Raw genomic sequence first — 15,976 nt, forward strand, 5'->3', positions numbered from 1 at the left:
GTTGGAACAATGTGGTGGCAACTGGCAGTCCCAGCCATTGTGGAGGAAAGGGAGGTGGCCGAGGAAGAGAGAGAGATTACAAGAGCAATAATTCGTCTGGAAATACCCATGGAAACTCGGGCTGGAAACAACAGCTGAGTAGTGGAGCTACAGAATCTGTTGTGAGTGACGGCCACCCACCGCCATGACCACTCGACCCGGCCTCCTAATAGAGCGTCGGATTTTGACGTATACTCTACCAAAGGCCCCAAGAAACTGTCGTATCAGAAAATAGAAGAGGCTCGCGAAATTGACATACTGGCGCGTTTTATGTTTTACGGCCTCTGGTAGGTTAGGATAAGGGCACTTTAGTACGACTGTTTCTTGACGTTGGGAGATCTTAGGAGGACGAGCTAGACCACTACCTGACAGATTGTGCCCATCTAAGAGACGTTAGATATATGACACAGAACAGTTACAGCCCCGCTCCTATGCCAGGTAAGTCCATTACGGGCTCACCATAGCCCGTGCTACTTGGAACTTTGTTCCCAGTAGCTGAATCTTTAACAACAGATATACGAGTAGATTAATACCCCCATTATTGTTTAAATTAGGAAACCCCGATTTGTGAAATACTTGTGCTATCCTTAAGAGGGGTCCCTCACTGTGCACCCGCAAGATAACGTAAACTTGAAGGTTGTAAGGTAATTCTTTTATCTTTTTTTTTCTACCACAGACGTGGCTCACACATTTACAATGGTAACTAGCATATGTACATTTTCATGTGTCCTCTATGGACAGTGTTAGAGATCTGTTAAACATATAGTTCAGGGATTTATTGAACAATTATCCAGAGAAAGTGATTGTAGTGCTTTTAAAAATGCTAAACTAACCTACATACATAAATTCACATACAGTATTTACGTCTGTCCTACATAAACAGTGTTCGAGGTGTCTTTTTACATAGTGTCATTAATGTGCGTTTACAAAAGGTGAAATGCAATTCTGACCAGCCTCCACATATTCCTTGTTTGACAGTCTGTTCACTTGAGACAGTCTTAAGCCCCAGCTGAGTCTGGGTACTAGTGACAGGAGGAACAACCCAGCGGGTTTTCTTCCTATTGGGGAGTGTTGTGCTTAATGATAATAAGAAAGGTGATATTATGTATTATGAAGGGTGATACTTAAATATGACAGGCATAGATTATGGAGTTATTATATCTAACAATGGCAGTGAAATTGAAATTGAAATTGAAATAAGTTTATTGAGGTAAAATACACACAAAGGGATGAGGTAGCTCAAGCTATTCTCACCCCGTTCAGTACATCGTGTACATACATATAAACGTTCATACGTTCAGTACATACATATAAACACATCACAAACAATAAACATATTACCAAACATTCTGAGAGGTAAACATCTACATTTCCAATGGCAGTGTGTTCACGTAAGTATGAGTGACGCTGCCCAATAAACTAGCCCTTCGTGGCAAACTTAGACTAGACTCTTAGAGTAAAAGAGAAGTAGACTAAGGTGATGTGTGTTGTGTCTCCCGCAGCAACACTACCTGATGCAGTACGGGTACCTGCCCACCTCGGACATGGAGACGGGCAACCTCCGTACCGAGGACCAGCTCAGAGACGCTATCCGCACCATGCAGGTCAGTTATCTCTTTACCACCACCTTTGTCTACCCCAGTAAGTCATATATATAATATTATATATTATAAAGGTATGAGGGTACCACTTCTGGTGCAATTGTAGTGACCCATAGCCTTGGAGAAGAAAATAAACAGTATTCAGAGAAGACCTTGTGGGTTCTCACTGAACACTTTAATATGTTCTCCTACAACCCCTACAACCCTAAAGAAATTTTCTCCTAATGTTTATGTTCACCTAGCAGTAAATAGGTGTGAGACGGCAGGCAGTGTGTGCACCTGCCTGCTGCACCGCCCAGGTGTACCTCTGTTAACTGGAAGTTAGGCAGCTGTTTGAAGCCCTAGGGGGGGGGACCCCTATTTTCCTTAATAGTCTTCCTGTCTTCGAGTACGGGAAAATCATAAGGTGAACCATAATAATGACAAAAACACATGTATCTGTCTTCATTAATATTGTAACTGTATCCTTGTATGCACCGGGAAACTATAGTTCGGCAGAATCTGTTGGTTTTTCTAACGCAGTTGCCCTATCGATTTCTATCTTTATAGTTAAGTAACCCCCTTAAATTGCGCGTTAATACAGTTTTCTGAAACTCTACTAGCTGAACGTTTTCTATGATAGGAACGATCAACTGAACTAAAAAAAAGACTACTCAGTAGGAGTGGTGCTGCGCTGGAAGTGCAAATTATATTTTAGTCGTATTATTAAGCTACTTCAAGAATCGTACAAGCAAAAGGGAAAAGACCTTTCCTCCACTCTTTCTCTTCCACCCCGCAGCGGTTTGGCCACATTCCTATCACGGGGAGACTGGACGAAGCCACAAAGGAACTGATGAAGAGACCTCGGTGCTCCCTACCGGACGTGCTGCCCTCGGACTCCCACACCCGCGCCAGGAGGTTCGTCAAGCAGGGCAAGCGCTGGGACAGGTTCAACATCACCTGGGGGTAAGTACCACCAACCAGGGCGCCCAGGGTGCCCACACCTTCACAACAAATGGTGTTGAATCTTCTCTGTGTGTGTGAATCTTCTCCAATATTCTGCGTTTGAAATTTTATCAAATGTAAAGAAGGGCACCTTTGAAAATTCATTGTTTTCAAGGTGTGTATAAATATGGAATATGTTAGTTTTTGGATGAAGTTACCTTGAAGGATACCTTGAGGTTACCTTGAAGGTTATCTTAAGGCTGGTCCGAAGATCAAAGACGTCGAGGCCGGGTAAGGTAAGGTAAACAAAACAAATATTCATTTCTTAAAGGAATTCTATTATTGAGGGAAAGGAAGATATTCTTTTAACTTCTTGAATTTTACACCAGTAATAAATTAATGGTTAAAGAAAATAGATGGCGGGTTCCCCCTTTGCCTTCACTGCTCATGAGGGGCGCTCCTGCTGTCACGCAGTTAGATTCCCGGGCAGAGTGAGATATTTGGCCCCGATCCCTTACACCCGATGCCTCTGTTCACCTGATAGTAAAGAGGTCCAGGGGAAAGGCCAGTCGTTGACGTAGCCTGGGGGGGGGACGTATATTATGATTGGATACACATAATGTTGTGCCGCGTTTGATATCCCACTGAATGCTGTTCCATACTACTCTTTAGTGTTCATCCCTTCATAATATTGTGTCAGACCTTTGCACTTGGGACGGGATTGTTGCGGGTTAACTGAGATGTTAACTAAGAACCTTAAACTAAAAATAAAAACATGTTAACTAAAATAACAACATGTATTAAAGAATTAAATAAATCCCTAGCATACAAGTAAAGCTAAGATACGAGATGTTCCCTGCGGTACGTCTGGGACTCCACCTGGATTAGCGAAGTTTATGCCGAAATCATAAAAAGAAAACGAACTCAACTTGTATTAGAGAAAACGAAATTTTACCAGAAACATAAATAATCTATAAATTGTAAATCTAGATATATCGCTCAACCAGAAATATATATATATATTTATATATATATGTATATATATATTTATATATATATGTATATATATTTATATATATATATATATATATATATATATATATATATATATATATATATATATATATATATAATATAGTGAATCTATATTAGCTAGTGTGCTTAAAACATATTTTTTTATTATATTTGATTTATACACTATACATACTCATATATATAAAACAGAGTATGTATAGTGTCTAAATAAAAAATAAAATTGAAAAAAAATACGTTTTTAAAGTTCACTGACGAATATAGATTACTTATGTTTCTGGTAAAATTCCGTTTTCTCTAGTACAAGTTGAGTTGGTTTTCTTTTTCTGATTTCGGCATAAACTTCGCTAATCCAGGTGGAGTCCCAGACGTACAGCAGGGAACACCATCTTAGCTTTACTTGTATGCTAGGGATTCATGGGTTCTTAGTTAACATCTCTTTTCTAATAAGTGTTTTGCATATACTGATGATTTGTTTTAAACAAAGATAAATTAGGCTATGGTTGTGTAGTTGTAATTATAATAATTATAATGTTTATGCAGGTAAAAGTACATACATTCAAAATGAATTAGAAATAGAATGTTGGATTTCTAGATATAGCTAGTACATACTATGCCTAAAGCCACTAATACACACATCGTTTCGGGCAAATCTGAATCATATCTGTTCTGAACCATATCTGTATTTCTGCATGACCTTGCAAGAGTTCCTTGAGAACAAGGAAATGGGAATGTAGCAGGTGGTGGTGGACAATGTCTCCTACATCACTTGGGTCATCTTATCTCTGTCTCAGTTCCTGGCACCCGCTGGCACCCAGCGGAAGTGAGGTGCCCCGCTCTCTGCCTTGCACGAGGCTTGACAAGGAGCTCTTTATAGCTCTGGCCTTCTGAGACGTTGTGTTCCAAGTGGCAGGTGTTTCTTGAGGGCGACGTCCTGTTGCGTACCTATCATGCACCTCCAAGTTCTGCCTCTGATGCACCACCCAGGTGTACCTGCCTGATGCACCACCCAGGTGTACCTACCTACCTACCTTGAGGCTACCTTGAGGCTACCTTGAGGTGGCTACCTACCTTGAGAACACCTACCTACCTTGTACCTGCCTGATGTACCACCCAGGTGTACCTGCCTGATGTACCACCCAGGTGTACCTGCCTGATGTACCACCCAGGTGTACCTGCCTGATGTACCACCCAGGTGTACCTGCCTGATGTACCACCCAGGTGTACCTGCCTGATGTACCACCCAGGTGTACCTGCCTGATGTACCACCCAGGTGTACCTGCCTGATGTACCACCCAGGTGTACCTGCCTGATGTACCACCCAGGTGTACCTGCCTGATGTACCACCCAGGTGTACCTGCCTGATGTACCACCCAGGTGTACCTGCCTGATGTACCACCCAGGTGTACCTGCCTGATGTACCGCCCACACATCACCAAGCCATCTTAAACACACACAATGGGAAACAATGACGTTTTCCACCCTTACCCTTCACATAACCTTCACCAATCAACTACGGCACTAACTACCCGTTAAACACTTGCAAACAAACTGTTAAAACAATTTATCAATGCTAAAATGGATAAATAGAGCGATGTCATAGTAAACCCATCAACAAGCTACGGTACAAAAAAAATTGAGAATTGGTTAATTTGTTATGTTTAGACGAATTAAAATGTGTAATTTAGAAACTATAAGGATTACAGTTCAAAGTCCGGAACGGGATGTGTTCTATTGCTGATCCGTGTGTGTGTGTACTCATCTATTTGCTCCTGCAGGATTAAGCTCTTGGACCTCGCCTTTCTGTGTGTGGTTAGAATTTGTGTCCGTTATCTGTACAGTGTTTCATCTCTCCCCCTCCCTTCCAAATCACTTGGTCTGGACGGTAGAGCGACGGTTTCGATTCATGCAGGTCGGCGTTCAATCCCCGACCGTCCAAGTGGTTGGGCACCATTCCTTCCCCCCGTCCCATCCTAAATCCTTATTCTGATCCCTTCCAAGTGTTATTTTGTCGTAATGGCTTGGTGTGGGGAGGAGGGAGGGGGCAGTGTGGAGATCAACTTTAGGAGCAGACTGGAGGTATATTAGAGGTATACTGGAGGTATACTGAAGGTATACTGGAGGTATACAGGCTATAGAAGAGAGGAAGCAGGTGAGTAATGGAGTATCCATGACTGTGTCAGGTTAAGACCAGCCTGGGGATGGGTGACCGTACAGCGTCACCCCTGGCTAAGAGGGACCACCTTAAAACAAACATGTTTATTCTCCCGATCATTGATGTTGCAATAAGAGCAGCAGGGGGTGGAGGACCTCTGACAAGACTCCGGCTTCCTGTCCCCGTCGAGGTCACTAGACATATAGTGGTCGTATAGTAAATTCAGGTATAATATAGTTGGAAGGATGCGTGGTGGAGTGTTTTGGGCCCCGGCAAGAGGTAGAACACGGGTAGTGGACGGGGCATGGAGAGCTAGACCTTACTCGATCCCCCGTAGTCACTGATACATAGGCACAAATAGTTCAGTACTGGCGGGTGAGGACCAAAAGCTGGTTCCTGACCGTTGAGGTCTTGATAAACGGTCCAGAACGGACCGTTTATGTGGGTTGCCATCCATTATCCTAAGTGCATAAGAGGACTCAGCTGTTGCTCCCTTTGTTGAAACTTGGACACGTTTCTGTTGGGGCTACCAGATCAACCTGGCTGTGTAGTGGTGTGAGCTACGGAGACGAACAGCCTCACAGACCAGGATATCACCTGGGAAGGCTAGCTAGCCCTCAGGCCAGCTTGTGATAGCTCTCTCAAAATTGTCTTGAGATGAATAGTTCCGTCGTGGGGTGAGGTGGGAGGCTGGGTCGTACATCTCTCTATTGTGTTTATCCGTGTGTTTATAAGTAATGTTTGATTGCCTCTTAAGAGTCTCTGGTATTGATTTCTTGCACATTGCCTTTGAACACCTCCCAGTCAGTGTCGAAACCCATATCATACTCCCATACAGGAATTGTATGGGAGATCAGGGCTTCTGTATTGAGTTCGTTGGAAATCACTATCATTGGTAGATGATCGCTTGTTCTTACTGGACGTCTTTCTTCGTGGGTGTTTAGGAATTGGTAGTTATATATATATATATATATATATATATATATATATATATATATATATATATATATATATATATATATATATATATATATATATATATATATATATATTTTATATATACATACTCTCGTTTCTCTTTACCATGGCTGTTAATGCGAATTATATCAGGGTCTTTATAATGAGCATTATAAAGAGGACTCTATATAAGTTGCAGAGTTCCATTGCTCTGCGAGAGTCTAGCTTAGTGCACTGTGTTGCGTAGTGACTGGACGGCTCTGTTGAGAGTGGGCACGTTAGTAGTTCCACCTTGTGGAGTTGGTTGGCGGCATGTCCAGTGCGCACCTCGCTAAACGTGTTGCTGGCTAAGTGATGGATGAAGGTGACGACGACGTTTCGGTCCGTCCTGGATCATTCTCAAGTCGAGAATGGTCCAGGACGGACCGAAACGTCGTCGTCCCTTCATTTGCTAGTGTGTGGATTGGTGAACATACTTCAGCCACGTTATTGTGACTCCTCGCCTGCTGATGGATGGTCTGTGAACTCGAAGGTGAACCTTTGGAACATTATGTGGGGGTGGAGCTCTGTCGTCATCGGAAGGTTCTATTGGAATTTTATTTATGGAGATTTTATGCGTTCTTGAAGGGTAATTCGGTTAACCTTTTGTGGGTTTCCTGTGTCGGAAAGAATTCGATCTTTCTTTGAGGTTTTATCTGCGTCTTGGGTTTCTGCGTCAGTGTTCGTGTGTGTGTGTGTATGTGTGTGTGTGTGTGTGTGTGTGTATGTGTGTGTGTGTGTGTGTGTGTGTGTGTGTGTGTGTGTGTGTGTGTGTGTGTGTGTGTGTGTGTGTGTGTGTGTGTGTGTGTGTGTGTGTGTGTGTGTGTGTGTGTGTATGTGTGTGTGTGTGTGTGTGTGTGTGTGTGTGTGTGTGTGTGTGTGTGTGTATGTGTGTGTGTGTGTGTGTGTGTGTGTGTGTGTGTGTGTGTGTGTGTGTGTGTGTGTGTGTATGTGTGTGTGTGTGTGTGTGTGTGTGTGTGTGTGTGTGTGTGTGTGTGTGTGTGTGTGTGTATGTGTGTGTGTGTGTGTATGTGTGTATGTGTGTGTGTGTGTGTGTGTGTGTGTATGTGTGTGTGTGTGTGTGTGTGTGTTTGTGTGTGTGTGTGTGAGATTAGCACTGATGCAAGATTCGTGTTTGTTGTCTCTCTCAGTTTCTTTATCTATCATCATTCTCTATTTCGCAGTTTGTGCTGTGGTGCTTGTAAGATTTGGGGCCTTCCTTCGGTGGGTCTTTATTGTTGGGTGTTTGAGTTGTTTACTTTGTGTTGGTTGGCAAGTGTGTGTGTGTGTGTTGCGTGGGGCTTGCGAGGGATGTATGTGTCTTGCAGAGAAAGTGTGTTGCTTGCAAGAGGGGGGGGGGAGGAGGAGCTGTATGTTGCCAGGGGGAAGATAGTGTGTTGCTGTGGAAGAGGTGGAGTGTGTTGCTAAGGAATTTGTGTTGCCGGGCGAGTGCGTGTGTTGAGTGCGATTATTTTCCTTTGTGAACGGGTTACCCTGTGCGTCACGGGTCTCTTTGAGAGTCACAAGGACACTACCCTCTCCATCCCAACCTCTCTCTCTCCCCTCTCCCACTCCTCTCCCTTCCACCCTCTCTCCCTCCCACACAGTATCACTCCTCTTGCCGCTTCTCCCTATATTTTCTGTATCAATGTTCACACTTCACACTATCCCCACAGAGGGCTGAGGTGGGGCACAGGAGCAGGAGCCTTGCTCTGGTGTGAGGTAGCCTTATCCAACAACTGTGCTCTGGTGGATTCATTAGTCCACCTAAATCCAGGTTCCTGTTTACTAGTGGGTGTAAAGTGTTGAGCAGGGAGGAAGAGGTGTGTTTAACACCAAACACGACTTTGGTAATGGTTTTAAAGTCCTTCCCTACTGCACCAGGACGGTGTCCACTGGTGGTGGTGGTCGTGGGGGTGGTGGTGATGGTGGTGGTAGTGGTAGTGGTGGTGGTGGTGGTAGCAGCCACGCCGGAGAGATCCCCTGACTATCACGAGGTGTAACTGAAGATGACCAAGCTCCTCCAAGATTAGACAGTAAGAAGGAAGCTTGGAGGAGGAGACGAGAGTCAGGTGGTGCCGAGGAGGAACCCCCACACCCCCCCCACTCCCCCGGAAAAAAACCCTAGCGGCACACCAGATGCGTGCAACAGCCTGGTTGACCACACCACCAACCAGGAGGCCTGGTCAGAGACCGGGCCGCGGGGGACATTACCCGGAGCCAACAAGAGATAGACAGACCTTACTGTAATAGATATATGACTACAGTACTTGTGCTCACCTCAGCTGTGTCAACTGTTTACACACCAGAGTGGGGTCGTTGGATTGTTTCAGGCGTAGGTTAGCCATATATGTATGAGTTTGTGGTGATATAAATAGCAGCGGCTTAGTATGGGCCAATAGGCCGTCTGCAGTTTCATTTATTCATGTGGTTCTAGCGTGTGTGTGTACGCGCGTGTATGTATACACATTACTGCTGGGTGCTGCCATTGGCGTCCTCGACGATCCTCTCGTGTGCTTTACTTGATTTATGAACTTTGTTCTTTACTGATTTATAAAGTTTATTCTCTACTGATTTATACCAGTCATTGTAGTGTTCGGTGGACTGAACAGATGTACAGGTGTAACAACTTTGTGCATTGAACAGTGGTGTTCAATGTGAGTATACCTTGAGGGGGGGAGGGGTATACCATGTTTCGACGAGGTTTACTCCTAACCAAGAGAGCGGTTGTCCTCGCGCTCACCCTTCTATCCACAAGCCAGAACCATCTGCCCTTAACCTGACTCACACCCCTCTCCCCCCCCCCTTCCCCCCCCCCCCTCCCCCGCGCCAATTGTCCAAGTCTCAGAAGACGTCATCGCCGACATTCCACCCTGAGGCAGAATAACAACTTGTTGTGTGTTGAGTTGTCCGAGGAAGCTTACTTGCACATGTTGTCTTGAGGTTATCTTGAGATGATTTCGGGGCTTTAGTGTCCCCGCGGCCCGGTCCTCGACCAGGCCTCCACCCCCAGGAAGCAGCCCGTGACAGCTGACTAACACCCAGGTACCTATTTTACTGCTAGGTAACAGGGGCATAGGGTGAAAGAAACTCTGCCCATTGTTTCTCGCCGGCGCCTAGGATCGAACCCAGGACCACAGGATCACAAGTCCAGCGTGCTATCCGCTTGGCCGACCGGCTGTTGTCTAAGCTACTGCATACACAGCTTGAAATGTAGCTATGACAGACCCCAGTAGGCTCTTTATTATTGTTAACATCTTTATTGACAAAATGAATTACAACTTTACCTAATCTGAGGATTTTGATAGTCTTATTAAAGTGAGGATAATGCTGGTATTCACTGTCACGCAGGACAGAGGGTCATACATAAGACAATAGGTCTAAACTGTAGGCTGAAGCACATATATATCATGGTTACAATCAATGTTTTAATGTATGGATATGTGAAAACAATTTTCTACTGTGCACTGCCACACAAGGGCTCACACAGTAGGCTCTGGGCCCCGCCAAACACACAGACGGAAACTACGACGTTGGTACAACGTTTCGAACAAGTTTGTAACACCTGCTAACCAGTTGTAACAACCAATATAGCAAGTTGTAACAACGTTCTAATACGTCATAAATACGTTAAGCCAAGATGTAACAACTTTATTACAAGTTGTAACAAGCGGAAAATAGAGACAGTTTCGGTTTGAGAGAGATGATGAACCCGCCTCTCTCAAGGTTGAGAGAGGCGGGTTCAAGAGCTGTGGCTCATCCCCTGCAAATCCAACAAGATTAGTCCCCCCCTCCCCCCCCCCAGTGCGTTATCTTAAGATAGCACGCTGTATACAAGGTAATTGTGATAACCTTTGATATCTGTATACGACACTTTAGGGATATTTAAATTATCTCCCTACTCTTATATTGTGTCTGTCCGCTTGGACTGGTTGGTAGAGCCACGGCCTCGCTCCTTACATGGTCGCTGTTCCATTCCCAAGCAACCCAACCCAACCACTTGGGCTGGACGGTAGAGCGACGGTCTCGCTTCATTCAGGTCAGCGTTCAATCCCCGACCATCCAAATGCTTGGGCACCATTCCTTGCTCCCCAACCCATCCCAAATCCTTATCCTGACCCCTTCCAAGTGCTATATAGTCTTCATGGCTTGGCGCTTTCCCTGATAGTTCCCTTCCATTCCCAAGCAACCCGTCTTCCTAATAGCACGACGTATTTTGACGTACACTTCACCCAAGGCCAAAGACTTGTACTAGAAAATGGTAGCGGCTCGCGAAATTGACTTCCACGGGCTCACCATAGCCCGTGCTACATGGACACTTCGTTCTGAGTAGCTAAATCTGAAACAACAACAACAACAGCGAAATTGACATAAGAACATAAGAACATAAGAACAAAGGTAACTGCAGAAGGCCTATTGGCCCATACGAGGCAGCTCCTATTCTATAACCACCCAATCCCACTCATATACTTGTCCAACCCGTGCTTGAAACAATCGAGGGACCCCACCTCCACAATGTTACGCGGCAATTGGTTCCACAAATCAACAACCCTGTTACTGAACCAGTATTTACCCAAGTCTTTCCTAAATCTAAACTTATCCAATTTATATCCATTGTTTCGTGTTCTGTCCTGTGTTGATACTTTTAATACCCTATTAATATCCCCCCGGTTATGTCCATTCATCCACTTGTAAACCTCTATCATGTCACCCCTAACTCTTCGCCTTTCCAGTGAATGCAACTTAAGCTTTGTTAATCTTTCTTCATATGAAAGATTTCTAATTTGGGGAATTAACTTAGTCATCCTACGCTGGACACGTTCAAGTGAATTTATATCCATTCTATAATATGGCGACCAAAACTGAACTGCATAATCTAAATGGGGCCTAACTAGAGCAAGATATAGCTTGAGAACCACACCAGGTGTCTTGTTACTAACGCTGACAAATGTAGATATGATAGAACCCAGTAGGCTCAGGAATCTCTCCACCAGTTGATTGACAGTTGAGAGGCGGGACCAGAGAGCCGAAGCTCAACCCCCGCAAGAACAACTATGTGAGTATTGTGTTTAATCCAGAGTGTTGGTAATATAAGTCCGTACCGCCTTCAGGTGGTTCCAGGGATCATTGACCTTGCAACCCAGTCTCTACCTAGGCCTCCTGGTTAGTGGTCTGATCAACCAAGCTGTTAGACGCCGCTGCTAGCAGTCTGACGTATGAATTTCATACCAATTGAAGGTTTATGCCGTCCCTTGTGGCTCTGAAGCTCCGCGTATCACAGGCGTTGCAACCCGTTCTCGCAATTTCTATAAGTCAATATTGACTTATTAAATAAGTGCATATGTGACATACTAATTTATTGTGAATATTTTAGTTTACCTTGAAAAGCTTCATAGAAAACACCGACCTTACCTAACCTTCTTAGTATGTTAAGATAAGCATCTTATTGCTTCGTAATTACAATTATTACTTAACCTATTATAGAGCAGAGCCGCCCATGACGCCTTGAGGGCGGCCCCTGGTGTGCCGCCCGTGGCTCCTCACACCCGCTCCTCCAACCTCTCAACGCTCAGTGTTGATTCAGTAGATTCAGCTACTCGAAACAAAAGTTCCAAATTAGCACGGGCTATGGTGAGCCCGTAGTGGACTTACCTGGCACAGGAGCCGGGGCTGTAACTGAACCAAAACCTCTTAACGCTGAGTGATGCATTCCTACCACACTCTTCTCTGGGAATAGTGTGGTAGAAAGTTGTAGGGTGTGGTGTTCGGGGGGAGGGTGTGGTGTTCGGGGGGAGGGTGTGGTGTAGGGGTCGAGGGTGTAGTATGTAGCGTGGGCGGGAAGTATAGTATAAGTGTGGTGGGTGGGGTTTGGAGGGCGCGCCTTGGGTGGAGGGGGGCTGATCCTAGGTGAGGGTGGGGGGAGGGGGGGTGGTACACACACATGAAGAGCCTTCCTGTGATGGTGATTGACAAGTCCCGTCACGTCTGAGAGCACGTCACGTTAGGGATTAATGTCTTGTCAGTTTGACTGTTTCTTCATGCTGGGTACATGTTGCCAGGTGAAGTGTTAGGTGTGTCCACCACTGGAGCAAGACTAGACTGTTGCTTGAGGTGCTTCAAGCAACAGTCTTCCCTTTACAAGTGATCACAAGACAGGTCTGTCCTCAGGCCAGGCTTGGGCAGTGAAATAATTCCCAGACCCCAGTACTCCCGTGCCCCTTCTTTATTATTACAAAAATAAAGATGTATATATATATATATATATATATATATATATATATATATATATATATATATATATATATATATATATATGGGCCCTCGGCACTCCTGGGACGAGCATACAAAGATCCCCTTGTTCGGAACACTATCAAGTCGACACAACTAGGCCTGTGCCTCCATATGCTATATCATGTTACCTAAATATCGCATTGTTTCAAGCGTAGGCTAGACATACATGAATGAGTTTGGTTGGGTAAATATAAAGAAGATGCCTCGTATGTGGCGCCAAGTCCTTCTTCTTCCTTCCCCTCTTTCCCCTCCCCCCCTCTTTAACCCTTCCCCCTGATTCTCATTTCCTCCCTCTTCCCCCTCACCCATGACCCCCCCCCCTGTCCCTCCTCCTCTTTCGGGTCTGGGGAATGATTGTTTAAGATGGCAGTGTCTGACAACTCTCATGAATTAACTGTTTAGTTCTAGGGCAGAGGAGCTGGTCACGGGGGGGGGGGGGGGGGGTAGGAGGTCAGCAAATGACCTGGTTCACGGACTAGGTCAAAACCTGACACACACACACAGTGCTCCGTGTTACTTTATCGTTGTTGTTGTTATAGATTCAGCTACTCGGAACAAGTTCCAAGTAGCACGGGCTATGGTGAGCCCGTAACTTACCTGGCAGAGGAGCGGTGCAAGTAGCACGGGCTATGGTGAGCCCGTAACTTACCTGACAGAGGAGCGGGGCAAGTAGCACGGGCTATGGTGAGCCCGTAACTTACCTGGCAGAGGAGCGGGGCAAGTAGCACGGGCTATGGTGAGCCCGTAACTTACCTGGCAGAGGAGCGGGGCAAGTAGCACGGGCTATGGTGAGCCCGTAACTTACCTGGCAGAGGAGCGGGGCAAGTAGCACGGGCTATGGTGAGCCCGTAACTTACCTGGCAGAGGAGCGGGGCAAGTAGCACGGGCTATGGTGAGCCCGTAACTTACCTGGCAGAGGAGCGGGGCAAGTAGCACGGGCTATGGTGAGCCCGTAACTTACCTGGCAGAGGAGCGGGGCAAGTAGCACGGGCTATGGTGAGCCCGTAACTTACCTGGCAGAGGAGCGGGGCAAGTAGCACTGGCTATGGTGAGCCCGTAACTTACCTGGCAGAGGAGCGGGGCAAGTAGCACGGGCTATGGTGAGCCCGTAACTTACCTGGCAGAGGAGCGGGGCAAGTAGCACGGGCTATGGTGAGCCCGTAACTTACCTGGCAGAGGAGCGGGGCAAGTAGCACAGGCTATGGTGAGCCCGTAACTTACCTGGCAGAGGAGCGGGGCAAGTAGCACGGGCTATGGTGAGCCCGTAACTTACCTGGCAGAGGAGCGGGGCAAGTAGCACGGGCTATGGTGAGCCCGTAGCGGACTTACCTGGCACAGGAGCGGTGCTGAATGTGCTGTGACATAGAAGCACAAGAATATATGAGTGGGATTGGCTGGTTATAAATAGGAGCCGCCTCGCTAATCTTACGGGCTATTCATGCCCGTGCCACCTCTTGGGTGGCTTAATCTTCATCAATCTATGAGGCAATAGGCCTGTTACAGTTACCTTTATTGTTATGTACTTCTCATGGGTGTTGAAGCCCCGTCCTGGACCACAGTATTGGGTCCTGGACCACAGTATTGGGTCCTGGACCACAGTATTGGGTCCTGGACCACAGTATTGGGTCCTGGACCACAGTATTGGGTCTGATCTCTTACACCTTGTGACCCTCTATAATATAATAATAATGATGAACAACTCCATAGGAGCCTTCATGAGGGCTTCGAACCTATGTGCTGAGTGTTCCCAGACGCGCTCTGGTCCACTGTACCATCAGGTTCGAACCCCCTCCACATGGCTCCCGTGGAATTATTCTTTGATAGATCACGTTAGTGTGATTTCTCTGTGTAATAATAAAAATAATAATAATATATTCAGAAGGTATAATGGGTTGGTAAGATTACATAAGATTGTACCAACGTGCATCTCGGAGTCTCAAGTCTATTTGCAAAGTTAGAGACATGATAGAAGTTGGTTGATGAGCAGTGGTGGTGTTATCTTGAGGTTATCTTGAGATGATTTCGGGGCATATCGTCCCCGCGGCCCGGCTCTCTGACAAGGCTTTCTTTTTGTTATACACCCCCCCCCCCACAGGAAGCAGCCCGTAGCAGCTGTCTAACTCCCAGGTACCTATTTACCTGGGAGTTAGACAACTGTATTCTGCAATTCTGCCGATTCCGATTCTGCAACTCCGCTGTTCAACTGTTGTTTCCATTCCGAGTCTCCATGGATATTTGTATCCAAGACGGATTCTCGCTATGACTGATTCTCTCCCGCGGTCGCCACCACCTCGTCCATACACACTGCTTACCTGTGTGAGGTCTGGCTCTTATTCCTCGCCTACTGTCCTTGTTCGAATAATTTGTTGATTTTGGCATTAAAGTTGTGGATGGAGGTGGCTTCTTTAACTTCTTCTTCCAGTACATTACATATTTTATGTTGTCGCTGCCTTACCTGGGATTGTACCTGCCTCACCTGGGATTGTCCCTGCCTTACCTGGGATTGTGCCTGCCTCACCTGGGATTGTTCCCGCCTTACCTGGGATTGTACCTGCCTCACCTGGGATTGTTCCCGCCTTACCTGGGACTGTCGCTGCCTCACCTGTGAGTGTGGGCGACCAGGCAGCACCTGGAGTGTGGGCGACCAGGCAGCACCTGGAGTGTGGGCGACCAGGCAGCACCTGTGAGTGTGGGTGACCAGGCAGCACCTGTGAGTGTGGGTGACCAGGCAGCACCTGTGAGTGTGGGCGACCAGGCAGCACCTGGAGTGTGACGACATGTGACGACATGTGACTAGGTGAGTGTCGGGGCACGAGGGGGCGGGTATCAGCTACCTAGTAATGTGATGCCGTACAGGTTGTGCCGCCGTGGTGGGGAGCGTGCTGTGGCGCCGGTGTGGTCAGCGGCGGCCACACCGTCGGCTCCGGTGACCCCGCCA

General features: G+C 46.4%; 1 protein-coding gene across 1 annotated transcript in view; it reads left to right on the forward strand.

Annotated features, from left to right (window-relative positions):
- The window catches only part of LOC123770043 (matrix metalloproteinase-25), a 202,700-nt gene that overhangs the window by 127,548 nt on the left and 59,176 nt on the right, over nt 1-15,976 (forward strand). Inside the window, exons 2-3 of the mRNA XM_045761648.2 lie at nt 1,542-1,643; nt 2,419-2,585. Of these exons, the coding sequence (XP_045617604.2) occupies nt 1,542-1,643; nt 2,419-2,585 (269 nt within the window). The remainder of the gene's footprint in view (nt 1-1,541; nt 1,644-2,418; nt 2,586-15,976) is intronic.

Source organism: Procambarus clarkii, chromosome 45 (assembly GCF_040958095.1).
Source record: "Procambarus clarkii isolate CNS0578487 chromosome 45, FALCON_Pclarkii_2.0, whole genome shotgun sequence".
Lineage (NCBI taxonomy): Eukaryota > Metazoa > Arthropoda > Malacostraca > Decapoda > Cambaridae > Procambarus > Procambarus clarkii.